Source organism: Pelodiscus sinensis, chromosome 1 (genome assembly GCF_049634645.1).
Source record: "Pelodiscus sinensis isolate JC-2024 chromosome 1, ASM4963464v1, whole genome shotgun sequence".
Lineage (NCBI taxonomy): Eukaryota > Metazoa > Chordata > Testudines > Trionychidae > Pelodiscus > Pelodiscus sinensis.
In genome coordinates this window covers 127,449,813-127,475,466 of record NC_134711.1, presented here as the reverse complement: position 1 = coordinate 127,475,466, position 25,654 = coordinate 127,449,813, and the positions used below count along the sequence as shown (strand labels likewise).

Below are 25,654 nucleotides of genomic sequence, written 5' to 3'. Positions count from 1 at the left end.
AAGTGGACTTTTGTCGACAAAACTATACCAGCGTCTACACTACCGCTGAGTTCTGTCGACATAACGTCGACAGAACTCAGCAGTTTTGTCGACGCTGGTATACCTCATTTTATGAGGCATAACACCTTCTGTCGACAGAGTTCTGTCGACAGAAGGTGTTATTGCCTGTAGGGTTGCGTCTAGACTACAGGGTTCTGTCGACAAAGCAGCTTGCTTTGTCGACAGAACTCAATGTGTCTGGACGCTCTTTGTTGACAGAAGTTTTGTCGACAGATACTGTCGACAAAACTTCTGTCGACAAAACCTGGTAGTCTAGACTTACCCCCAGTTTAGTCTTTCTGTCTCAGGGGTTTTCAGGAGTCTTCTTTGGGCAAGGAATCAGTGAAGAGCCATGATAATGTCACTCCTTTGTCTTAAATATGGTGGCATTCTAGGGGAAAAATTAAAGAAGTGACATCTAATGCTAAATTCATTCACTCCTGCATTCATCATGAGGCATTAGTTGCCAAAGAAAAATTTTAAAGGATGTCAATCTGAAAGTGGTTCTGCAGCAGGTTGCAAAGGTGGTCAAGTTCATTAATGCATGAGTATTGAACCCTTGCTTGTTTTCAGTTTTCCACATTGACATGGGAGGTGATAAAAAAAATCATCTTCTACATAGTCATCTTGTTTCTCTAACAAATGTTGACTCATCGCATTGAACGTTGTTCTAATGAACAAGTTTTCATTGATGTCATTCTCTTTTGAATGTGCTGACTGTGTTGTGGATGAATTATGACTGCCATGACTAACTAGTTTAGTTGACTTGCTCAATATTATTTTACAAAAACGTATACTTTTTACTGTGCATGCCAAAACAAGGGAAGGATCCAGCAGTTTATGGCATGAGGAGGAGAAAGGGGGAAATTACTAATTATTCCCAACCTTGGAGACATTTTTTTCAACTCTGATCAACATTAAAAAACAAGGCATATGGACACCAGAATCATCTTCAAGAATGGAACCCTACAGGCAACTATTTACAAGAAACCCATGGATCACCACACTTCACAGACCCAACAACCAACCCAAATACCTCAGGAAATGTTATCATCTAGACACTTAGGACATGTTTACACGGCAGGGCTAAAGCCAAAATAAACTAAGCAACTTCAGCTACATCAATTGTGTAGCTTAAGTTGAAATAGCTTATTTCAGCTTTTGGTGCTGTTTACACAGCAGGAAGTCCAAGAAAGAGCACCCTTCTTACTCAGGCTCCTGTAACCCTCATTGTACAAGGAGCGAGGGAAGTCGGAGGAAGAAGTCCTCCTGCTTGACATTATTTCGAGATTATGTCAAAATAACTGTTTGTGTGTAGATGCACACTATGTTATCCCGGAATAACGTCAGTTATTCCTAAATAATGTTTTTGTGTAGACATAGTCCTAGATACTACAGAATATGTTCCAAGAAGAAAGTCTCAGATATATACCATAAAACATATAATATCACCATCACCAGATGAGGCACTCCAGAGAAAAAGAATGCCTCAGGGAACAAGCCACCAAAATACCCAGTGAGAACACACTTCAATATAGTGTGTGGGGATGGGGAGGGGAGGAAGAGAGAACCTATGACTACACATACCTAGTTGTTAAATATCACTACTACAACCTACATCAGGAGTCAGCAATCTTTTTAAAACAAAGAGCCAAACTACATCAAAATTCAGAACAAGTGGTCAATATGGAGCTGTATAAGAATGCCCAGTTGCATGACTGAAAATACACAACTTAATATTGATAACTGACATAATGGTTAATAATAGCATAAATGAAACATTGTACCCACAGACTTCATTTAAGGGGACTTCTGCTGCTGCATCTTTTTGCACATTTCTTTGAAGTTTACATTATAACTGGTCAAATCCAGGATCTGTATTCAGGCTGTCTTCTGTCAGTCTTATGGCAAGGGGCTGGGGATGTAGGGGTGCAGGAGTTTGGGGATGTGGTGTTTGAGGGGTTCATGGCAGGGGATACAGGTGTATGGGGTGTCAGGAGGTGCAGGAGTATTATGACACTGTAGCTAGATGGGGGCTGGGCCCCAATTGGGGGCTTCATTTTAAAATAAATATTATGTCCAACACCAAAGGTTTCAACATTGTCTTTATTTATGGCAGGGGTGTGGAACTTTTTTGGGTCAGGACTTACCGACCCACAGAAAAATTAGCTGGGGACCACACAAGTGAGAAACAAACAAAAACCCCTTCAAAAACCCCCAACCCTCACTGATGTGGCCCCCAATTGAAACACCTCACTCCCCTGGTGCTCTAGCCCCATGATGGGGGGAGGAGCAAGGAGGACTAAGGTTCAAGGCCTTAGGCCAGATTTACTCTTCTGGGGTTCCAGGGTTAGTGGATTTTGTGTGCCCCCCTAGGCTGTGGGGTGGGGCCAAAATGAGGGGTTAAGTGTGCGGGACAGGTCTGCCAGTGAGTGGGATAGGAATGGGGGTGCAGGATCTGGGCAGGAGGTGGGGTGCAGGAACAGGCTGAGGGCAGGGTGTCTGGCCAAGGGGGAGGGGGCAGGAGCAAGGGAAGGGGCAGGAACAGGCTGGGGGTGCGAGATCTCAGCACGAGGGTGAGTGAGGGAGTGGGGGTGCGGGGTCTGGGCATGAGGCAGTGGGGGGGCACTTGCTTTCATGCCACATTGCAGACACTGTGTAACAGCCTCCCACTGCTCCCATTCACTAGAAAAAGCCTCCAGGAAGGATTTGCAAGGGAAGCCTCCTGGAAGTGTGTCCGTCCCTGCAAGGCTGTCCCCCAACTGGGTGAAGGAAAATGGCAACGTGCAGAGACTTTTTGGTTCCGCTTGTTCCTCACATGCCGGATCTGGCAGGGAGGTTTGGGGCTTTCTCCCCCCACAGCAGGAAGCCAGCGCTGGCATCCAATCTTGTGGGGGCCATAAGGCTGTAGCACCAGTGCTGGCACCAAGCTGCAGGAGGTGTTGGGGAAGCTGAGCTGGAGCTCCAAAAGAGCCATATCTGACTCCCAAGTGAACCATATTTGGCTCACAAGCCATTGGTGGCCAACCCCTGCCCTACATTAAACACAACATGGGAGATCATCAAATAATTGCAAACTTGATGAGAACCATATTCTGAAAAAATCTTTCCCAAACCCTATTTTATGGCCTTCAGACAACCCCTCAACCTCGCTAAATTCATCATGAGGAACAAGCTCTCCACAACCAGGAAACACCAATCCAAAGAGGCACCAAAATTCCAAAGCAACGGATGCAAACCAGCAAATATATCTCCATTGCTAGGATGATCAACACCCAAAAGATACTTGGAATATAAACAAACTATAGAACCTCTTAATTTTCCATCCTGGGCTGTCTCTCAAAATGTTTTGCCAGTGACAAGCAGCAAAGCCCAGTTGTTGCTATCACTCAGCCACTAGTATGCAGAGGCACAGCCAATTAAGTTGCATGTATGCTCTCCAAGCCATTCATGAACTAGACACATGAAAACACCAGCATATCTACCAACCTCTTAATCTTGCACCACAGAAATATACTGCTATGCACTGCTCAACATTTTCTACTAAACAGTGTGAGATCATTAGTTAGTGCACCACTTTGTCAAAGGAAGGTGGACATGCAGTAGCCTTTGTAACCAAGCACTTCAGACAGACTCACTGGTAAGGATAAAACATTAATGTAAATGTATTGACTATGGAAAGATATGCTTTAAGTGATTGCAAGAGGTAGGCATAAAAGTCAGAGTTTTGAAACTTCATCAGATTAATCAGTATTTTTGGATCAAGCAGTTTTATTCACCCCACTGGATGTTGCAAGTAGGCTACAGTCATTAATATGCAGGCTTTCCTTTTCAGCCTGGGACCAGTCTTCTCAGTTCAACTCTTTTTCTTCCCAGTAACTCGTTTAACAGCGTGGGGAGGAGAAAGATCATTAGATGATGCTGCTGTCCCTTCTTTTTATGTGCCTTCCAATTCCTAATCCAGATAAATCCTGGTGGGTTTTGCTAGGTCACAGAATTATACAATGCCCATTGTATAATACTTACGCAACTCTCTTACAGAACTGTAAAATCTAATTTACAGTCCCTTGCTGATTATTGTTTGTTTGAACGCCTGCCTGGCTTGGATCAAGAACTAATAGTGGGTAACTCCCAAGCTCACAACATATTTCAGTAACCATAAATTACCTCTACCTACGCTACATCGATGACATCTTCATCATCTGGACCCATGGGAAGGAAACTCTGGAAGAATTTCACCATGATTTCAACAGCTTCCACCCCACCATCAACCTCAGCCTGGAACAGTCTACACGGGAGGTCCATTTCCTGGATACCACAGTGCAAATAAGTGACGGTCACATAAACACCACTCTATACCGAAAGCCTACCGACCGCTATGCTTACCTGCATGCCTCCAGCTACCATCCCAGACACAACACACAATCCATTGTTTACAGCCAGGCACTGAGATACAACCACATATGTTCCAACCCCTCAGACAGAGACCTACACCTACAAGATCTTCAACAAGCATTCTGTAAACTATGATACCCACACGAAGAAGTGAGGAGACAGATTAACAGAGCCAGACATGTACCCAGAGGCCTCCTGCTACGGGACAAGCCCAAGTAAAAAACCAACAGAACACCACTGGCCATCACCTACAGTCATCAACTAAAACCTCTCCAACACATCATTAGTGATCTACAACCCATCCCTCGCTTTCACAGGCCTTGGGAGGCAGGCCAGTCCTTGCCCACAGACCACCCGCCAACCTGAAGCGTATTCTTACCAGCAGCTATACACCGCACCAGAATAACGCTAACTCAGGAACCAATCCTTGCAACAAACCTCGGTGCCAACTCTGCCCACATATATACACCAGCAACACCATCACAGGACCTAACCAGATCAGCCATACTGTCACTGGTTCATTCTTCTGCACATCTACTAACGTAATATGTGCCATCATGTGCCAGCAATGCCCCACTGCTATATACATCGGCCAAACTGGACAGTCCCTATGTAAAAGAATCAATGGACACAAATCAGATATTAGGAATGGCAACATACAAAAACAAAGACTGTGAATGGCTCGCTAACTACAAAAGCAGCTTCTCCTCTCTTGGAATTCACACCTCCAGATCAGCTACTAGAAGTGGGCCTCATCCTCCCTGATTGGATCCACCTTGTCATCTCCAGCCTGATTCTGGCCTGTATATTTATACCTGCCTCTGGAAATTTCCACTACATGCATCTGAAGAAGTGGGTCTTTGCCTACGAAAGCTTATGCTCCAACACTTCAGTTAGTCTATAAGGTGCCACAAGACTCCTCGCCGCTTTTGCAGATTCAGACTAACATGGCTACCCCTCTGATACTTGAAACCATAAAATAGAATCTCATAACTTCATACACACTAACAATATGCATATTTTGTCAGAACAATGAGTTTTAGCAGATCATGACCTTTCACATAATTATGTTACATGGCATGATTTGTATGAAATATCACAATTATGTATGAATGAAGATTATTAGGGCTACAAGGAGCTACTTTAGAGTACAGTGTATCATACCTCCCTCTTCAGTTTACTGTAAAAAGTTTAGTCACTAACTGAAAGACATTATGTTTTAGGAGTCCTTTTGAGCTTCAACAACATAATTTCCAAGGGTTGCTAAACCTTGGCGTGTTACCCACATATGCACTTGCAAAATTTTGTGCATCTTTTAACTTTTTGCAGAGGATCTCATAAGTTACCAAGTGTGTTTTTCTCTGGCTTAATAGAAAGTGTCTACTTCTACCTTTGCTTTACTCTTAACACTTCTGCTTCCCTGATTGGGGTTAACTCAGTGAGGGTATGTCTACACTGCCACCATAGTTCAAACTAGGGTGGCTAATGTAGGCATTCGAACTTGCAAATGAAGTCTGGGATTTAAATATCCCGGGCTTTATTTGCATGTTCCCAGGCACCGCCATTTGTAAATGCCCCGCAGTTCGAACTCCTGCCCGCGGCTACACGCGGCAAGGACTAGGTAGTTCGAATTAAAGCTCCTAATTCAAACTACCATTACTCCTCATTGCAGGAGCATGAGGAGTTTTAATTAGAACTACCTAGTCCATGTCGTGTGTACCTGCGGGCAGGGAGTTTGAACTACAGGGCATTTAAAAATGGAGGCACCTGGGTTATTTAAATCCCGAGATTCATTTGCAAGTTCGAATGCCTACATTCGCCACCCTAGTTCGAACTAGAGTGGCAGTGTAGACATACCCTTAATGTTTTCGCTCAGGTGCTTACTGATTCCCATCTCTGCCTTCCTGTTTTTCCCTTTGATTTTCCATACCCTCTGCTCCTTGTTTCCAACTCCCCCCTTTTTTTCCTATTTATTTTGGGTCTGCACATCCTAAACTCAAAACTCTGGTCATCTGAAGAAGTGGGTTGTGCCCACGAAAGCTCATGATACCATCTACATGTTTTGTAAGTCTATAAAGTGCTACCAGACCATTTGTTGATTTATTGTGGTTTCTCTACCATGACGAGTGTTAAGTCTGTTCACAGGTAATAGCTAGGAAACAGTATTACTATAACCTTATAGGTGGATATGGAAGGAACACCTACCATATTATAGGTGTTCCATACCACTCCTAGCATGATCAAAGGCTTTTCCCGCAAAATTGTATCTTATCCCAAGGTTTAGCATGAGCATCAAAATCCTTAGCCCAAGGTTGGCCATTAGTACCAAATTTTTTTTTATCACAGATGGGTGTTTACAAATATTTTTATCATGCCACTCCTGTTCAGACAGTCTGGTTTTGAGACTGGTTTGTTCATGAGCCATGGAGTTAAATGACTCCCTCCAGAACTTTTGCATGTCATCAGTCACTAGCTTTCCCTCCCTCCTCCAGTGTTCCTTTCTATCTGGGTTTTTAATCTCATCCGATTTCTGGGATTTTAGTATTTCAGGGTCCAATGAGGTAAGGGTCTGGGAGAATCTGTGTATTGGCTAGGACTGCACATATGCAAAAAAAATCCATCTCCCTTCTTGGCACTATCCTAAGTTCCCCAGTCTAAGCACTGGGGCATTCTCTTCCCCCCTTTTCCTAGAGGGTTATGATTTGTTTTCTCTGTCTAGTCTTTGATAAGATGTCCTGTTTCCATCAACCATTTCTTCAGTTGCTCTCTATCTCTTAGCAGCCCCTCTTCCAGAAAGGTGAATTGCATGCTCACCGGCACCATCCTCACCAGCAGAACCTGAATCCTGTCTTCAATTTCCACAAGCACATCAAGACTAGGAATGTTAAATATCGGTTACTTGAATAGTTGATTAACTTCATGAATTCTTATCAGTTACCTGACTATTCTATAGCCCTCAGGGTTGGGGCCGGCAGCCAGTGTGCTCCAGCCCCACTCCAAAGGAGCTCCCTGCCATGCCACCCTGCTGCCTCTCTATCAGAGGCAACAACGTGGGGTGCCAGGTGGGAACTGGTCCACAAGAGGAACCAGTTTAAAAATCAGCTGCCTGTTGCCCCACATGGGGTGGCAGTAACCCCTGTTCAGAAAGGGGTCTGAGCTCCCAGACCTAATGCAAGCGGGAACTGAGCCGGGCTGCCTGCCCTCCTGGCTCCTAATACACTTTAAATGCAAAGCCACAGTGGGGCTAGGTCCCAGACCCGGTGCTAGCTAGGACTAAGACAGGCTGCTGGGCAACCTGCTAAAAAATGTACTGGTGGTGGGGGAGACATGCCTGTAGTCTATAGCATTAACCGATAAGCTTTTGCTTCTTGGTTAATCGACTACACTTTTACACCCCTAATCAAAACTAGTGCCCTGGAAAACTGAGACTCTGATTAGGGTACCACCCATCACCCCTCTTGCTGTCCCCTAGAAGTTTGCAGTATGGCTGCTCTCCTCCAGAAAGTCAATTTCACAGTCTGCTTTCTGAACCTGAGTTACAGATTGCTTGCCTGGATGAACAGATGCTGAGCCAGCTCCTTTGTCATGGCCATTCTCTTCCAAGTGTATCTCAGTGTGGACTCTATCCTATGCCTCCGCTATTCCTTCCCCATGATGCTGGCAAGGCAAAGCCAATCACTCATAAGAGTGCTTGTCTCCTACAGAAACCCTTTCTCCATTTTCCCTTGATGGAGTGCCCTCTAGCATACATCTCTCTAGAGAGGGATCTGTCCCTTGATCAACTGCAAATCTCTGCCAGCTAACAACTGGGTCAGTTTCTTTAGTTAATGATGACAACGCCTTTCTTGCTGCTGACTTTAGGGGTGTGTGCTTTCTGTTGGAGAGGAGCTGGTTTCAGTCCCTCCTAGACTTGGAAACATGCTACTTCCTTGTGTTGCAGAATTTGAGGAACCCTTATCCACCTCTTCAATGGCTTCCAGATTCCATCATATATCCCTGGGCCCCCCCCAGGGCATACCTCTCTATGGTCTCTTATGCATTTTTTAGATTTTCAGTAGAATTACAGTACCACCGCCTTTTGGGTCTGTCAGTTTTTTACAGGAGATTAGGGGTCAGAATTACTAGTAAATAGATGTTTTGGGGGAATGGAACATTTAGGCTCCCAACCCACTTCTTTCTTCCCACAGGTATAATGGGATCTTTCCTTCCCATCAGTTTAAATCCTTCTTACCGGGGTTCACTCTCAATAAAATGCTTATGTCTGCTGAAAGGCGTCAGCCAGAGAAGACACCTCCTACACAATCTTCACATCATTTTTATCCCACATAATTGTACATTTGTTTAAGAACTCTTCCTGAGCAACAAAATCAAATACTTATTCAAAACTCCTACCTCCTTTTCTCCTCCCCCATTTTTCCCATTAGATTTTTCATCCTTTATACATTTCCACAATTATTCAGACCAGCATTTCTCAAGATTTCTGGACTTTATCCTAACCATATCAGAGATAATTTGAAACCTTTTCAAAACAGCATTTAAAATGTGCAGTAGTCTAAAGCAGTGCTTCTCAAACTGCTCCCTGGAGCCCCAGAGGCTCCGTGAGACTGACAAACTGGAAACATCGATAGGTACAACACATACAGTCGGTGGACCGCTGGGGCTCCGCATACATTTTTACGCATGTAAAGGGCTCTGGAGCCCAAAAAGTTTGAGAACCGCTAGTCTAAAGCATCATCAATTGACATTTCATTGGTAAAGTTCTAATATTCAGTCAGTTAACTTTTCATGCAGGGTGGGGATTTCCTTGTCATCTGGAATTTCATAAACTGCACTCATTCTCTCAAAAGTTGCAAGATATTCTGAGAGACTGTCTGTCTCCTTCCATATAGGATATAACTGGTCCCAATTGTGCATTCTTGCAGTGATAAGAATCTTGGGTCTGTGGTTTCTGGTGCTGCTAGATCAAATTAGTGTTTTAAAATTGGTCTCCTACTGGCACACTGAAGCCTTCCCAAAGTGCAGAAGAGCATGTTCTGCCAGCACAGTACTGTCCACACTGGCCCTTTTGTCTGTTCAACTTATGTTAGCCAGAGGAGTATTTTTTGAGACCCCACGTGAGCTGGGGTGCTTGGCACAGCCGCTCACATGATCAGAGTGGGGCTACTGGAGGAGTGGGCACAGGGGGGAGAGAAAGGCTGGTGGAGGGGGGCAGGTTGCAGGAGGGCTGAGGGCAGTGAGGAGGGCAAGAGTCAAGACAGCAGAGGAGGGTGAGGAGTTGGGGGGCAGCAGGCAGCAGGGGAGATGATGGAGCAAGGAGAGGAGACATGGCAGAAGAGAGAAAAGGTAAAGGTTTATTAAATATTTATTAATAACGTGGTATGCTGCCCACGACCAGTTTGTTTGCGCCCCACGGTGCAGGTTGGGTTTATGTGGGGATCAACAAATGGCCAGCGAGTGGGAGCCAAAACAAAAAAGTAGTCATTGTAACGATCTTCTGTTGATATGTGTTTTAGTAGTTAAATTCTTGGACTGTTATTGCTCATGAAAAATGCTGTCACATGGGTAGAAATCGGGTAAATATTGCATTTTATTAATATCAACAGAACTGACTTAAATGAGGCCTGTGTGTTGTGTAGTCTTGCCTTAATCTTTGTATTCATGCTTGTCAGTGTGAGAGATGCTATATATTGTATATATTTGATTGCATATGCAACCACACTTAAGTTGAGGCCCTCAGCATGTTCTGTAAGTATCAGTGTGGCCTCTGGGGCTTCCAAAGTTGAGTTGCCCTAGCTCATCCCTGACGGGTGTCTGTCTAACCTGGTCTTAAATATCTGCAATTTAAGCCCATTGCTTCTCATCCTGACCTCAGAGGCCAAGCAGAACAATTTTTCTTCCTCCTCCTCATGATAGTCTTTTAGATACTTGAAAGCTGCTCTCGTGTCCCTTTTCGGTCTTCTCTTTTCCAAGGTAAACAAGGCCAATTTCTTCTTCGGGGATGTCCCTGTGGGTGCTCCACTATGGGTGCTGGGCTTGCCCCGGCGCCGCAGACGGAGACTTGTCATTAGCAGTGTCTGGCCGGACCACGCATGTGCCGCAGGCTCGCGGCTTTCGCGCTCCTTCTGTCGTGCAGTCCGGCCCCTCCGCCAGTTCCTCTTCACCGCCTCAGGCTGCAGACACCTGTAACCACGCTCCTCTCTCCTCAGAGCTAGAAAGCTTCTAGTTCTCCCTTTCTACATATAAAATCTCCTTTTCCTCCCTCTCCCCTCTCTCCCCATAAAGTAAAAAAAAAAAAAACTTTTCTTCCAAGAGGGGAAGGACAAACAAGAACTATCGGGAGTGAAAGCGGAGACCGCTCTTACCTCCCGCCTCTCAGCTGTTCTCCTGTCAGCTCCTCCCTATAGAGCTCCGTTCACTTAAAAAAAAAAAAAAAAAAAAAAAGACAGACTGTTAAGATATCAAGAACAAAAGATAGCTATCAGCTTTAACAACCAGAATAGTGATAGAAATGTAGCCGTGTTAGTCTGGTGTAGCTGAAGCAAAATGCAGGACAATGTAGCACTTTAAAGACTAACAAGATGGTTTATTAGATGATGAGCTTTCGTGGGCCAGACCCACTTCCTCAGATCAAATAGTGGAAGAAAGTAGTCACAACCATATATACCAAAGGATACAATTAAAAAAATGAACACATATGAAAAGGACAAATCACATTGCAGAACAGGAGGAGGATGCGGGGGGGGGGGGAGGAAGGAAGGTAGGTGTCTGTGAATTGATGATATTAGAGGTGGAGAGAGTGGGATGTTTGTGAGTTAATGGTATTAGAGGTGATAATTGGGGAAGCTATCTTGGTAATGGGTAAGATAGTTTGAGTGCTTGTTCATTCCTTCTCGGAGAGTGTCGAATTTTAACATGAATGACAGTTCAGAGGATTCCCTTTCAAGTGCAGATGTAAAAGGTCTTTGTAGCAGAATGCAGGTGGTTAAGTCATTGAGAGAGTCTCCTTTCTGGTTAAAATGGCAAGAAACTGTTTTTTCTTTGTGATCTTGTCTGATATCTGTTTTGTGGGCATTAATCCTTTGACGAAGTGTCTGAGATGTTTGTCCAGTGTACAAAGCAGACGGACACTTTCGGCACATGATAGCATAAATTATATTTCTGGATGCGCAGGAATACGTGTTCTTGATCTTATACTGTTCAAAACCAACAACAGATAAAAAGCAGTGAACTCCCGACAAATGTCAGCTACCGGCTTTAAAAAATGCGGCTCCTGCCGGGAGGCAATGCCAGCCTCTGACGGCCATGCAGACTGTATTCGTTGCCTGGGGGAGTCTCACATCCCCCAAAAGTGTCACCATTGCCTAAGGCTCAACTCCAGAGCCAGGAAAGACAGGGAGAGGCGCCTCCGTATGCTGCTCTTTGATACAGCCTTGCAGCCACAGCAAGCTGACTTGAATCAGCAGCCTCTTAAGCGCCGGGCTTCCTCCCCAAGGCCGTGTCCACACTCAGGGGTTCTTTCGAAAAAAGTAGCCTTTTTTCGAAAGAACTTCCCCTGCGTCCAGACTCAAGCCGCGTTCTTTCGAAATTAAATCGAAAGAACGCGGCTTTTCTTTCGACGGCGGTAAACCTCGTTTCACGAGGAAGAACGCCTTTTTCGAGGGAGATCCGTCGAAAGAACGTGAGTCTGGACGGGGGGAGCCCTTTCTTTCGAAATTATTGGCCTCCAGGAACAAGCCCTGGTGGACAATCTGGGCCATGGGTTGCACGTCTGTGGTTCCTGGCTGCAGCCATTCCTTAAAGGGACAGGCGCACCCTCACAGCCACTTGTTGCAGACAAGGAGCCAGAGCACACGGCGACCTTGCTGCAGCATGTCACAGCCCCAAGAGCGTCCTGGCCCTTCCTCCGAGCCTTCTGGGGACCCAGCCAAGGGCTCCAAGCGCCGGGCACCATCCTGGTCCGGCGCAGAGATAAAGAGCCTGCTGGAGCTGTGGGGAGAGGAGGAGGCCTTACAGGCCCTCAAAAGCCGGCGGCGAAATGCTGACATTTATGGCCGCATGGCTGAAGCCCTGGCCCAGAAGGGCCACTACCCCCGCACCCAGGACCAGGTGCGCTCAAAGGTAAAAGAGCTGCGGCAGGGCTACGCCAAAGCCAGGGAGGAGAGCTCCCGTTCTGGGGCAGCCCCCCACTACTGCCCCTACTACTCCGAGCTGGACCAGATCCTGGGTGGCAGTGCAGAAGCACGCACACCACGGAGGTTCGTGCAGTCCGGACTGGCAGACCCGGTGGTGGACGCTCCAGAGCGGGAGCTACAGCAGTCTGGAGACGGGGACATGGGCCCAGAGGAGGAGGACACCGAGGAGACGGCGACCCTCACCCTGGAGCCAGTCACCCAGACCTCTGAGGCCTCCCAGGCGTCATCTGGCACGGGAGAGGAAGCAGCAGGTGAGTACAGTGAGTTTGTGTCACACCCGGGGGGGGGGGGAGGGGAAGGTAGGTGGGTGGGTGCACAGTGGGTGATGCACAAGGGAAACCTGTCATGCTCATGCTGATGCCCAGGTCTCTCTCACACACACACACACACACACACACACACACACACACAGTGTGACCTTCAGAATGTCTGCTTCCCCTGTCTCAAGGGAGAGGGCATGCCCTTTTGGACAGCTGTTGCACACAGGACTGATTGTGATAGAAATGTAGCCGTGTTACTCTGATCTGAGGAAGTGGGTCTGGCCCTGGAAAGCTCATCCCCTAATAAACCATCCTGTTAGTATTGTAAGTGCTACAGAGTCCAGTTTATAGGACTGATTGTGTCTTCTTCTTTTCCTCCACAGCCGGACCAGCCGTGGAAGAGGGCCGCAGCACCCCAGCCCCACCTCCATCTCCATCTCCACCTCGGAGACATGGGAGCCGCAGACACGCCTGAGGGAGGTCAGCGGCTTGCCTGCTGCTGTGCCTGGTCCTGCTCCTCCAGCACCCCATGACCCCACCCCACCAAACCCCCCTTCCACAACAGCAGCCCTTTCCCCCCTTGGACCTCCCTCTCCCCCAGGCCCCCCAGCTCCCCAGCCCCTCTCTCCCCCTGGCCCTCCTCTCCCCCAGGCTTCCACGTCCCAAGAGCCCCCCAGCAGCCAGCCAACCGACAGGTGCATCACCCGATCCCGTAGCCGGGGAGCACCCCAAACACGAGGCCCAGCCAGGAAAGGGAAATCTGCCAAGCCCCGTTCAACCTGATCCCCTTCCCCCCTTCCCCCCTCCAGGTTTCCAGGCCCCTTCCCCCCTCCAGGTTTCAATCACCCCCATCACCCCAGTTAAAGCACAAACAAAGGGTTAAAGGCACTGTTTGTTTATTGTATATAGTTTGGCAACAACAAAAATGAAGAAAATTTTTGTTATTTTGCCACATTGTTGGATTATATGTACAAAATTATAAATAAGTAAAGAGAACATTTTATTTTGAAACACACCCTGGTGTAAGTGATGTGTCCAAACTGGGTCAGGAGATGGGTTGTGCAGTGAAGCTTCTATTGGGGGCCAGGGCCCAGTCCCCAGGCAGAAGCCCCTCAGTGCACTCAGTGGCCTCCACTGGAGAATTGCTCCCGGAGGGCCTCCCGGATGCCAACTGCAGACCGGTGAGCCTGGCGGATGGCAGCTGTCCGGGGCTGGGCAAAGAGCCTCTCCTGGGCATCAGCAGCTCTCCCCCACCCTGGTAGGAAGGCCTCCCCTTTCCTCTCCACGAGGTTATGGAGGACGCAACACGCGGCCACCACCTCGGGGATGTTGGTCTCCCCCATGTCGAGGCGTGTGAGCAAGCACCGGAATCTGCCCTTTAAACGGCCAAACGCACATTCCACCTGGTTGCGAGCCCGGTTAAGGCGAGCATTAAACTGCTCCTTGCTCGCATCCACCTGGCCGGTGTAGGGCTTCATCAGCCACGGCATCAGGGGATAGGCGGCATCAGCCACTATGCACACCGGCATGTGCACATCCCCAACCGCAAACTGGCGATGGGGGAAAAAAGTTCCTGCCTGAAGCCTCCGGTACAGGTACGAGTTCCTGAAGATGCGGGCATCGTGTGCCCGCCCTGACCACCCAACACAAATGTCTGAAAACTGTCCACGATGGTCGACCAGGGCCTGGAGGACCATAGAAAAGTAGCCCTTTCGATTGATGAATTGGGCTGCTCGATGGGGCGGTGCACGGATGGCAATGTGTGTCCCATTGAGCGCTCCTCCGCAATTGGGGAAGCCGAGGGCAGCAAAGCCGGCCATGACGCTGTCCAGATCCGGTAGACAGATGAGCCTGTTGAGCAGCTCCGAATTGATGGCCCTCACCACCTGCAGAACGAGACAGACAACAAAGTGTTAGAAGGGGTGCCTTATGTCTTAGGAGGAGAACCCACCGCCCACCTTCCCTCTCAAACAAACAGCCCGGGAATCCCCTCCTCAGAACCCCCCCCCCCGCCCCCCAATTCAGGGTGAGTGGAGGAGCTCCCTCCCACTCCCACTCCCACTCCACTTGGCCCTTCCTGACAGTCTCCCTTCCCCCCACCCCAAACTGTGACTGTCCCCAGACAATGACTTACCTCCATCAAGACGGCCCCGACAGTAGATCTCCCCACGCCAAATTGGTGTCTCACGGAGCGGTAGCTGTCAGGGGTTGCCAGCTTCCAGAGGGCAATGGCGACCCTCTTTTCCAGGGGGATGGCGGGCCGCAGGTGGGTGTCTTGCCGTTGCAGAGCAGGGGCGAGCCAGGTACAGAGCTCCTGGAAAGTGGTCTTTCTCATGCGGAAGTTCCGTAGCCAGTCTTGGTCATCCCAGATCTCCATCACGAGCCGGTCCCACCATTCAGAGCTGGTGTCAAACCTCCAAACACGCCTGTCCACGAAAAAGTTCGGAGGCAAGGGCAGTGTGGCTGCCGGACGGGGGAACCCCTCGTCCCTCTGGTCTGGGTCCAGCTCGGGAAGGAGCCTCATGATTGTCTCACGAAGATGCAGCAACAGCTGCAGTATGGTGGTGTGGGGCCCTCGCCTGCCCAGGGGCAGCTCTGGCTCCATGCCACAAATAAGGGTCTGCAAGCAGAAAAACCTCAAAAGAAAAAAGCTGCTGGGGTGTCCCAGGAAGCTGAGCACTCCAAAGCAGCACTGCAATGCCTTGCAAAATTCCTCAAGGGACAGCAAAGGCAGCTGCAGGAGCAGAGCAACGGGTGTTCAGGAGTGTCCCTCTCACCACGCGTCTCTGCAAAGGGCAGGCAGGCAGCACCCGGAAGGAAATGCTGCCCCCATGCCCTGGCAGAAGCAGTTCCAGGTGGCTTTCAATTTCGAAAGAGCGTCCAGCAGTCTGGACGCTCTTTTTCGAAATAGCGGATCGATCTTTCGATCCGCGCATTGTAGTCTAGACGCGCTCTTTCAAAAGAGCCTCTTTCGAAAGATGCTTTCGAAAGAGGCTCTTTCGAAAGAAGCCTGCAGTCTAGACACAGCCCTACTGTGGGACTGCAGAAGAAAATGGCATTGTCCCCAGCAAGATCCCTGCCAGCTGCCTTGAATGGCAGGGACAGCCAGGCACAGACACCGGAGATCTCTGGCATTCCAAAGCCATGTCCCCCTGCCTCAGGGGCTTCAAAGTCTAAGCGGCCACGGGAGCCTGCAAAGACGTCAGCTCCCCAGCCGGCTTCAGTTCAGCCGCTGCCTCCTCCTCCGGCGCCGAGCGTTGAGCCGGCGCCAAGAGCAGCCCCGGACCCGATCACGGCACCGGCTGCAACACTGCTTGGTTACTGGAAGGCGGTGCCGGACCACACGGCGCCGACCCGTTCTGGGGCGAGTGCGGTGCCGATCGCTCCTGCTCCGCCACACCAGAAGCTAAGTAATTCAGCGGCTAGTGCTTCAGCGCCTGCCGCACGTCAATCACCCCAGAGCCCTGCTGCTGCTGCTTTCTATTCCCCACGCTGCCGCAGCTGCTCCCACTCCTGCTTCTTCTCCCCAGCACAGTCCTCTCCTCTGCCGGCGCTGCGATCCCCACGCCGGTCCTCTCATCGGTGCCGCTCTCCTCGCACCTCGTCGAGACTGCCCTCCCCGTTTCTGGCTGCTGCATCTCCCCATCGCAGGCACCAGTACAGGCATCTCTCTGCCTCTCCTGCCTCCTCCAGGACATCACACCTCCGCTCCTGCTCGCCCTGCTCCCCGTACCATTATTGGTACGGCAGCCGCTCCAGCTTCAATTATGACTATTCGCCGCGTCATGGCGCCTACCATCGCGACGACCGTGACTATCGACATTCCCATAGCCGGTATTCTTATCGACCACGATCCGTCTCCGACTACGCTGCACACAGGCGCTCTCCAACCCCGGCTCCCCTTACTCCTCCACATCATGCGCCATCACCATCTCACCACTCTTCAGAGCCGGAACATACTCCCTTCGTGCACCATGCCTCGGGGGTCTTCCATTCCAGTCTCATCTCCTCCGGAGGATGCAGTGAACCCCGACGACAGCTCTCCTCCAGACGACCTCCGTCAATTCCAAGAATTATTTAAGCGGGTATCAATTACCCAGGAGATTCCCCTACAAGAGCTCAAAGATAAGCAACACAAGCTTTTTAGGAATCTCCAACCACGACACAGTTCATGCCTCGCCATCCCTCTCGACGAAGGCATCCTGGAACTGGCTGACGAAGTGTGGCATGCTCCAGCGTTGGCCCTTCCCACCAACAAAAGAGCCGACAAGAAATATTTTGTGCCACCAAAGGGCATGGAATTCCTCTTCACCCCTACACAGCCTAACTCTTTAGTAGTTGACACAGCTCAGCAGAGATCTAGAGCCCCTCATCTCAAACACCAGGGCTCTGATAAAGACGTAAGGAGGCTTGACGTCCTGGGCAGAAAGGTATACACCTCAGCGACTTTACTCCTCAGAATCGCCAATTACTCAGCGCATCTTTCCAATCATTCCTTTGACACAATTTCACGCCTCACTCCTCTCATGGATCATCTCCCTGATTCAAAAAGATTGATCCTGAGATCAGTCATCCAAGAGAGCTACACATCAGCGAGAACGTCCCTCCAGATGGCCATGGACGTGGCTGATACTGCTGCTCGCGCTGCCGCTATGGCTATTGTTATGCGTAGAGCTTCTTTTCTTCAAGCGGCAGGAGTTCCAAAGGAACTACAGACGAAGGTCGAGGACTTACCCTTCGACAAGGATAAGCTCTTCGCAGAGACCACGGATGCAATCCTGCACTCCTCTAAAGACTCTCGGACAACCTTGCGAACTCTGGGGATGTATACGCCCCCCTTTAAGAGACGTCGGTACTCACCATATCAGCGCAGATATGATTACCCCTACATTAGATACCAGTGGCAGCAGCACCACCAATAACAGAGGCCTTTTGACAGCCAGCGTTCTCTCCAGAGGCCTCAACGACGCCGAAACCTGAACGGCAGAACGAACATGCCTTCCAACAGCAAGCAACAGATTTGCTGTGTTGGTCGAGGGCGAGCACACAGCCACAGGCAGCACCGTGAATCGTTCAACCCAGCTATTCCACTACCATCTAAGACCCTTTCTACATCAATGGGCAACAATCACCACGGACAAATGGGTCCTCGAGATTGTTCAGTTCGGCTATCCTATCCCTCTTATAGCCATCCCACCAACCACCCCTCCCACCCCATCCCTCTTCAGGGACCCCTCTCACGAGACTCTCCTCAGACTAGAGGTCGACCGCCTTCTCTCTCTGGGTGCCATAGAGCCAGTTCCGAAGGACTTCAGGAACAGGGGTTTTTACTCTCACTATTTCCTCACCCAGAAAAGGTCCGGAGGCTGGCGTCCTATCCTAGACCTCCGTCGTCTAAACAAATATCTCAGAAAACAACGATTCAAAATGACAACATTAGCTGCCATAATCCCGATTTTAAATCCACTGGACTGGTTTGCCGCCCTCGACCTCCAGGATGCCTATTTCCACGTCTCTATCCACCCTGCTCACAGAAGGTTCTTGCGCTTCGTCATGTCGAAGGACCATTTTCAATACAAGGTCCTCCCCTTCGGGCTATCTTCAGCCCCCAGGGTGTTCTCAAAGGTCCTATCCGTGGTCATGGCCTTTCTCCGACGCCAAGGGGTGCTCATCTTCCCTTATCTGGACGATTGCCTGCTCAAAGGCGCTTCGGCACACGAGGTCTCCCACATGGTTCACCTCACGATGCAAGTCTTCCAATTGCTCGGACTCCTCCTCAACAAGCAGAAGTCCGTCTTGCATCCCACTCAGGACATCGAGTTCATTGGGGCCCGTCTGGACTCACTTGCTGGCAGAGCGTTCCTACCGTTGCAGAGGTTTCAGGCCATCCAGGAGCTCATTTGCACCATCACCATGAGCCCCACCGTTCCACTCATCACATGTCTCAGACTCATGGGCCACATGGCCGCCACAACGTACGTCGTGAAATACGCCAGACTACACTTGCGTGCCCTTCAGCACTGGCTGATCCTCGTATACCACCACACCAGATACGATCTCCACAGGCCTGTTACACTGCCACCGGCCATTCTTCAATCATTCCAATGGTGGACCAGCCACACAAACCTGCTATCGGGCGTACCATTTCACCCGCAGCAGCCTCTCCACCAAATCACAACGGACGCCTCTTTACTAGGCTGGGGGGCCCACATGGGTTCCCTCTCGGTACAAGGCCAATGGTCCCCACAAGAAGCAAGGTTGCACATAAACCTTCTAGAGCTTCGTGCTAATTTCAACGCATGCAAATCCTTCCTCATCCACATTCGAAATACCACTGTGATGATACTTACAGACAACATCGTAGCCATGTACTATGTAAATCGCCAGGGCGGCGCTCGCTCCCGTTCCCTATGCACGGAAGCTATCCGCTTTTGGAACTGGTGCATTCACCACGGGGTGACTCCTTTGGCATCCTACTTACCTGGCACCACAAACGTGACGGCAGACTTCCTGAGCAGACACTTCCACTCGAAACACGAATGGGAAATGCACGACGACATATTACGCGACATCTTCCAACGTTGGGGGACTCCCCGAGTGGACCTCTTCTCAACTCCCGCCAACACAAAATGCCACAAGTTCTGCACCAGAGCGGGCCTGGGCTGTGCATCTCAAGGGGATGCCTTCCTCGTGACTTGGCGCGGACCCCTCCTTTATGCATTTCCCCCCATACCTCTCATTCCCAAGGTCCTTCAGAAGCTGAAGGCGGACTGGGCTACGATAATCCTCATAGCCCCAGATTGGCCTCGCCAGCACTGGTTTCCATTCCTGCATCGCCTCTCTGTGCGGACACCGATCCGCCTTCCGCCTCTCCACGACCTCCTCACACAAGCCCGAGGACGCCTGAAACATCCCCAGATACAAATGCTGAACCTAACAGCATGGTTCCTAACTGGCTGAACCCATGTGAATCTCTCTGCTCTGCCACAATCCGAAACGTCCTAGTACAGAGTAGGCGACAAACCACGAGAAAAACTTACCTTCACAAGTGGAACAGATACTCCTCCTGGTGTACCTTGAACCACCACGATCCGACACGCCCATCCATTTCCTCCGTACTGGACTATGCACTGCACCTAAAAAACAAGGGTCTTGCATTAGCCTCCATCAGGGTGCACCTCGCAGCAATATCGGCATTCACATCACCTATAGATGGTGTTTCTATCTTCGCCCATCCTACGACTAAACGATTTCTCAAGGGCCTTATCAATATGGACCCACCACGCAACCCAGTCCCTCCTGTGTGGAGCCTGGACGTGGTACTCGACGCCCTAATGAGGCCGCCGTTCGAGCCTCTGGCGACCGTATCCTTACAATTCCTCACTCTGAAAACAGTTTTCCTGCTCGCAATAACCTCTGCACGCAGGGTTAGCGAGCTTTCCGCCATGATGGCCATTCCACCATATACAATTTTCCGTAGCGATGGGGTAGTCCTGCGATTACATCCGAGGTTCCTACCCAAGATTGTCTCCAATTTCCACGTTAATGAACCAGTCATCTTGCCAACCTTTTTCCCGAAGCCCCATGCCTCGCCACGGGACGTGGCCCTACATTCCTTGGACATCCGCAGGGCCTTAGCATTCTACATAGATCGTACTAAACCGTTCAGGCTTACGGACCATTTATTCATCTCCCTGGCACACAGGTCAAAGGGTCAACGTCTATCTTCCCAGAGAATCTCCAATCTCATAACCGCATGCATAGTGCAATTGTACGCAACAAGAGGGTTGCCCCTTCCATCCCAACCTCATGCTCATTCCACTAGAGCCATGGCCACATCTACAGCGTTCCAGAGGCGTATCTCTGAAGAACATTTGCAGAACGGCGACCTGGTCCTCATGGGACCTTTGCTAAGCATTATTCTATCTCTCTCTCTCATTCAGATGGGGCAGTGGCGACTGCGGTGCTCTCCACGGCGGATAAATAGAGTCTCCTTGCCCTCCTTCCGCTTTTGGCGACTACCGCTACGCAGTCACCCATAGTGGAGCACCCGCGGGGACATCCCCGAAGAAGAAAGCGAAGTTACTCACCTCCGGTGCAGTAACTGTCGTTCTTCGAGGTGGTGTCCCCGCGGGTGCTCCACTACCCGCCTGTAGCCAGACACAAAATCCCATCTTGTTTTTCCACGAACCCCATCTTGTTTTTCCCCCCCCACAGAGAGCAAGAGAAAGGCAGTCAGCCTTTGATGCCCTGGGAACACAGGTGTGCTGCCTGTCCCTGACTCTACCATAAACAGAAACCAGACAGTAAATGGGCTAGCTGACGACCCGGGGCCTCCTGTCGCCCTGATGGCTAGTACCAGTAATTGACACGCCTGCACTGTCCCAGGAGAGGAATCTTTGCCCATCACATACCAGAGGTGCCCATTGTCTGCATTTTTCCCAGGTGTGAATTATGCTTTGCACCCTTCGTGGGAAACTTGGTGTTCAAAGCCATTTTTCCTAATTGGCCACTTAAAACCAGGAAGAAGCCTACATGACCCAAGGGGTATAAAAAGAGGTTCAGCCGCCCACCCCATTTGAGCTCCAATCATCTATACCTGCTGGCAGGTATTGATTGTCTCCCGAGGCCTGTGGGACGCCCAACCTCGCCCTACTTCTTCCCGAGGGATTGAGAGAAAGACGCTGGCCATGCCAAGTCTGGAACGCAGGGGTGAGAATATATACCTGCTATGTGTCTATTTTGCATGCATTTAATAAGAGCTCAGAGAACCAAAAGGGTTTCATGGTACCTGTAAGTGACTTATTAGTGTAATTTCTGTCCTGTCCTTTGTAGTGTCTGTGTTATCTGTAACACAGTAGTAGCATTTAACAGCTAAGTTTACCCTGTAACAATAAAATAGTAACTGTTTAAGCTTTAACCTGACTCCTTCAGTTGCTGTAACAGAACCAAGCACAATTTAAAAGAACTTCAGCCGGTCATAAGGGACTCACTGCCCTGACTGTCGGCTGACAGAATTGGCGTAGTCGGCAGGATTGTGCTACTGGTTCACATACAGCAACATGAAGCCTGTCATGACAGACATGGATTTTAGTGGTATAGAGAAAGGGTTTGCCCAGGAAGGTTGGGGCAACCCAAAATGGGATAGAGAAATGTTAGAAAAGGATTGGGGAAATCCTGAGGAGTTGTGGGTACAGTTCTGTAAGTATAGAACTGCCTGCAAGCTAAAGAATGGGACAAAGCCTGAGTCTGTGGAAAGGAGCCACTTTCCATTTAGCAAGGAAAACAGGATCAGGCCCAGACAAGCAGGCAGAAATGGAAAACAGGATCAGGCCCAGACAAGCAGGCAGGTAACAAATAAGATTGAAAGCCTTGTGATAGAACTGAGAAAAAGGCAGTAAGTACTGGGAATCTAAACCCTTAAACATACTTACAAGAGTAATATCTAAAGCAAGCCAGGTTTTTTTTATTTTAGAGATAAGAAAGTGTTTTAAGAAAAGAGAAACACAGAGAATTTAAACTCTGCAGAGAATGGAGAGAATTGAGCAGTTGTGCAAATGCTAAAATGGTGTAGATAGAAAATTGTGGTTTCTTTACAGTCATTCTGAAGGAAAAATGGGCCCTTTTTCCAAAGGAATGTCTGTAAATAACCCAGGCAAATTTGACTCAAATCTGTACATTTGATTAGAGAGACTGCTAAAAGAACTCTAAAGGGAGGGGGTTCTATTGGAAGTGAACTATCCCATTGAATAAAAAGGGAATGTAATTGTTGTACAGCTATGTAGAAATAGTGTAAGAAAGGTTCAGAGAGAATGTATGTGTATCTCTGTGTAAATATATATATATATATATATATATATATAGTAAATAAATGAAGTTTTAAGGTCCAGTAATCTTGTTTGTTTGTAGGTTTAAAACAAATTGGTTTGGTTTACTTTTAGTCCAAGTTGTTAAATGAAGGTACAAAAAAAAACTGTAAGCATAAAGAAAGAGTTACACTCTATGCAAAGTTACTGTGGCTAAGTAGTGTTATAAACAAAGATTGCACATTTTCCTGTAACATGCCATGTACATTATAGAATGAGTAAAAACTGCAAACAGACTAAAATGCTGTGAAAGCTCCAGGAGCCACACCAGGATGTGATTTCCTTTGTGGTGCAAATGCCCTAGCTGGCAGCACAAAGAAGCTTTGCAGGTAATAGCTAAGTTTGATTAGCAAACTACCTGAGACCAGAAAGTTCAAATTGTAGCCCTCCAGAAAGAAAGAAAAGGAGGTATTGGTATTGCTGTTTTAGTCCCAATAGGAGGTTGGGTATACTAGAAAAGGTTTAAATGTAAGCAGTCTTTTAAGAAGGCAGAGAGAAGACTGAGACAATTGGCATTTGTAAAAGATGTTACCCCTTTTGAACAAAATCTTGCAAAGGTTCGGGCATAGCCCTTGGTCTGATCAAGTGTTAATTGCTATCCATACAATTTCAGACCTACAAGACAAATTGTCTAACTACTTGTGTATATGTAAACCCTCAACTCCAATGAAGAGGGAAACAGCTGCAGCTTAACTTCTATGGAACCCCTGTAATGAGGTGTTCTTCAAAATTGTCTGAATATAAGAATACAAATATGAAACTGGAAAAATGTAAAAGCCTCTGCTGCAGAAGTGGAGAGGTAGAAATGCATGTCCCTCAGTACCCAGACAGAGCTAGATTCCCTTAAGGATGGGTGCTGAGAGTTAAAGCAACTCTCAGATGTATTTATTTTTCTTCCCTCAGGAATATGCTTAAGAAAAGGACCAGGAGGTATGAGGCTTAGTGAACAAGCTCACCCTCCTTACCAAATTAATAGTAGACAAACGTGTCATTGAAAAAAGTCATTTAGCAGAAATTAGAATGGACCATATGAAGGAAAAAGCATGCAAAAAGGGGAAGGCAAAAGGTTTGGAGCCCTATAGGCATAATTGAAGGAATAAGGAAAGTAGAGCGGACATTGGAAAGTTACTAGAAATGAAAAACATTTTTGAAAGAACAAAGCAAGTGATTTGAGGGAATGTGAAGATAAAGGTGGACTCCATGGGAGTGTGGAAGGAATTAAGTGATGGTTGTAATATGTGAAGGGAAATCTTGTTTTAAAATGACACCTTGTTTCTTTGCAGCCTCTTAACAATGTGCAAACCATCTATGCAAAGAAACAATCAAATGTAAACATTTTGTCTATGGACACCTTTGTTAAATCTGCAAAGGAAAATTAAGGATTCTACTAAAACTTAATTGGTTAACTGCATAAAGGAATAAGATCTATATATTGTAACTCTATTTTGTGGATTTCAAATTAACTAGTTTTATTTTGTTTTGGATAATGTCCTCTTGCTTAAAATTGCAAATAGACAAGGCACAAATTGGTTAGTGCTTCTGTTGGGCATTCAACTCTTAAGGACATTTAACTTTCTAGAAACCAAATTATTAGTTTAGAAATTCAAGCTTTGAAACTTAACTGTCTCTTTCAAGGCTGAGTTGATAACACTTTTGGCTTGCTTTTAAATTCAACATTATATGTGAATACAGGCTGCCTGGTTATTTCAGAGGAAAGTGCACAGAGAAGGCTGCTGCTGTCTCAGCAGACTTACACTAACTCCTATGCTATATGGGCTGAAGCCACCCAGTGAATAATTAACTGGAAAAATAATAACTGGGAAATAGGAAAGCCTGTTTGGAGATTGGAATACTAGAAATGGATATACCAGCATGTAACCCAACATGCCTTAAGCATAAGTCATGTGTCCAAAAGAAATAATACTCTAGCTGCACAGCTAAATAACCTAGCAGATGCAGCAGTACAAATTTTTGCTGCCCAGGTGGATTGGGAACGCCTGTACATTTGGTTACATAAAACCTTGGGACACACAGAAAGCGATGAGCTGGTGCGGCAGGCACATGCCAAGGGGTGGCCTATCACCCACAAACAAGCCAGAGACCTGGTACAAGCTTGCACCCTATGTGCTGAACTCAGGAAACATATAACAGAAAGGCAATGATTTGCCAGGCTAAGAGATGGAAAAATACTATGGGCAACCTGGCAAGTAGATTATATTGGTCCACCACCCACCAGTAAGCAAGGGTGGAAGTATGTTTTAACTGGAGTAGAAATTGTTTCAAGAATTGGATTTGCTTACCTAACCCGATGGACAACAGGGTTGTCTACGATCATGGGACTAAACCGCTTAATAGCCCTTGTCCCAACACCCCAGTTTGGGGACACAAACCCATGTACTGCACTCCTATAAGGGAAAAGGAGTCTGGACAACTTCAGATGCTGGGCTAACACCAATAACCATCACTGAGGCTTGGATTGTATCCAAGACCGGCGAACCTTATGTTTTATTACAGGAAACTGAGGCAATAGCCCTAAACAGTGCTCCAGTGGGATGGATCCCTCCCAATGCTGGTGTGGATCCGGGAAAACCACCATGAACTTTTTGTATATATATATACCGCTTGCTGTTGTAGTGCTTGCAACCACTGTTGTTAGTTACAGACTATTGAAATAAGACATGGCACTCCAACTCGCCATGGTCTTCTTCCTCATCCCAACTGCTACTGCTGTACCAGAACACCTTACTTGACTCCTCTACTGGACTGGGAATCGAGTTTGTCCCTCTCAGCCCAAATGACTGGTGAAACAAAGAGACATCTTTCGATGGGGACCGGTATGGTTCAATGACAGCGACTACCACAATCCTCTAAATAACTCTGGGGGGAGCTTAAGGGGGGAGGC

The 25,654-nt window shown here is 48.1% G+C and overlaps 1 protein-coding gene across 1 annotated transcript in view; it reads right to left on the bottom strand.

Moving 5' to 3' along the window:
• The window catches only part of GALNT8 (polypeptide N-acetylgalactosaminyltransferase 8), a 77,640-nt gene extending 56,724 nt beyond the window's left edge, over positions 1–20,916 (bottom strand). The window contains exon 1 of the mRNA XM_075900813.1: positions 19,927–20,916. Coding sequence (XP_075756928.1) covers positions 19,927–20,044 — 118 coding nt within the window. The 5' untranslated portion in view covers positions 20,045–20,916. The remainder of the gene's footprint in view (positions 1–19,926) is intronic.
• Positions 20,917–25,654: the final 4,738 nt, after the last annotated feature.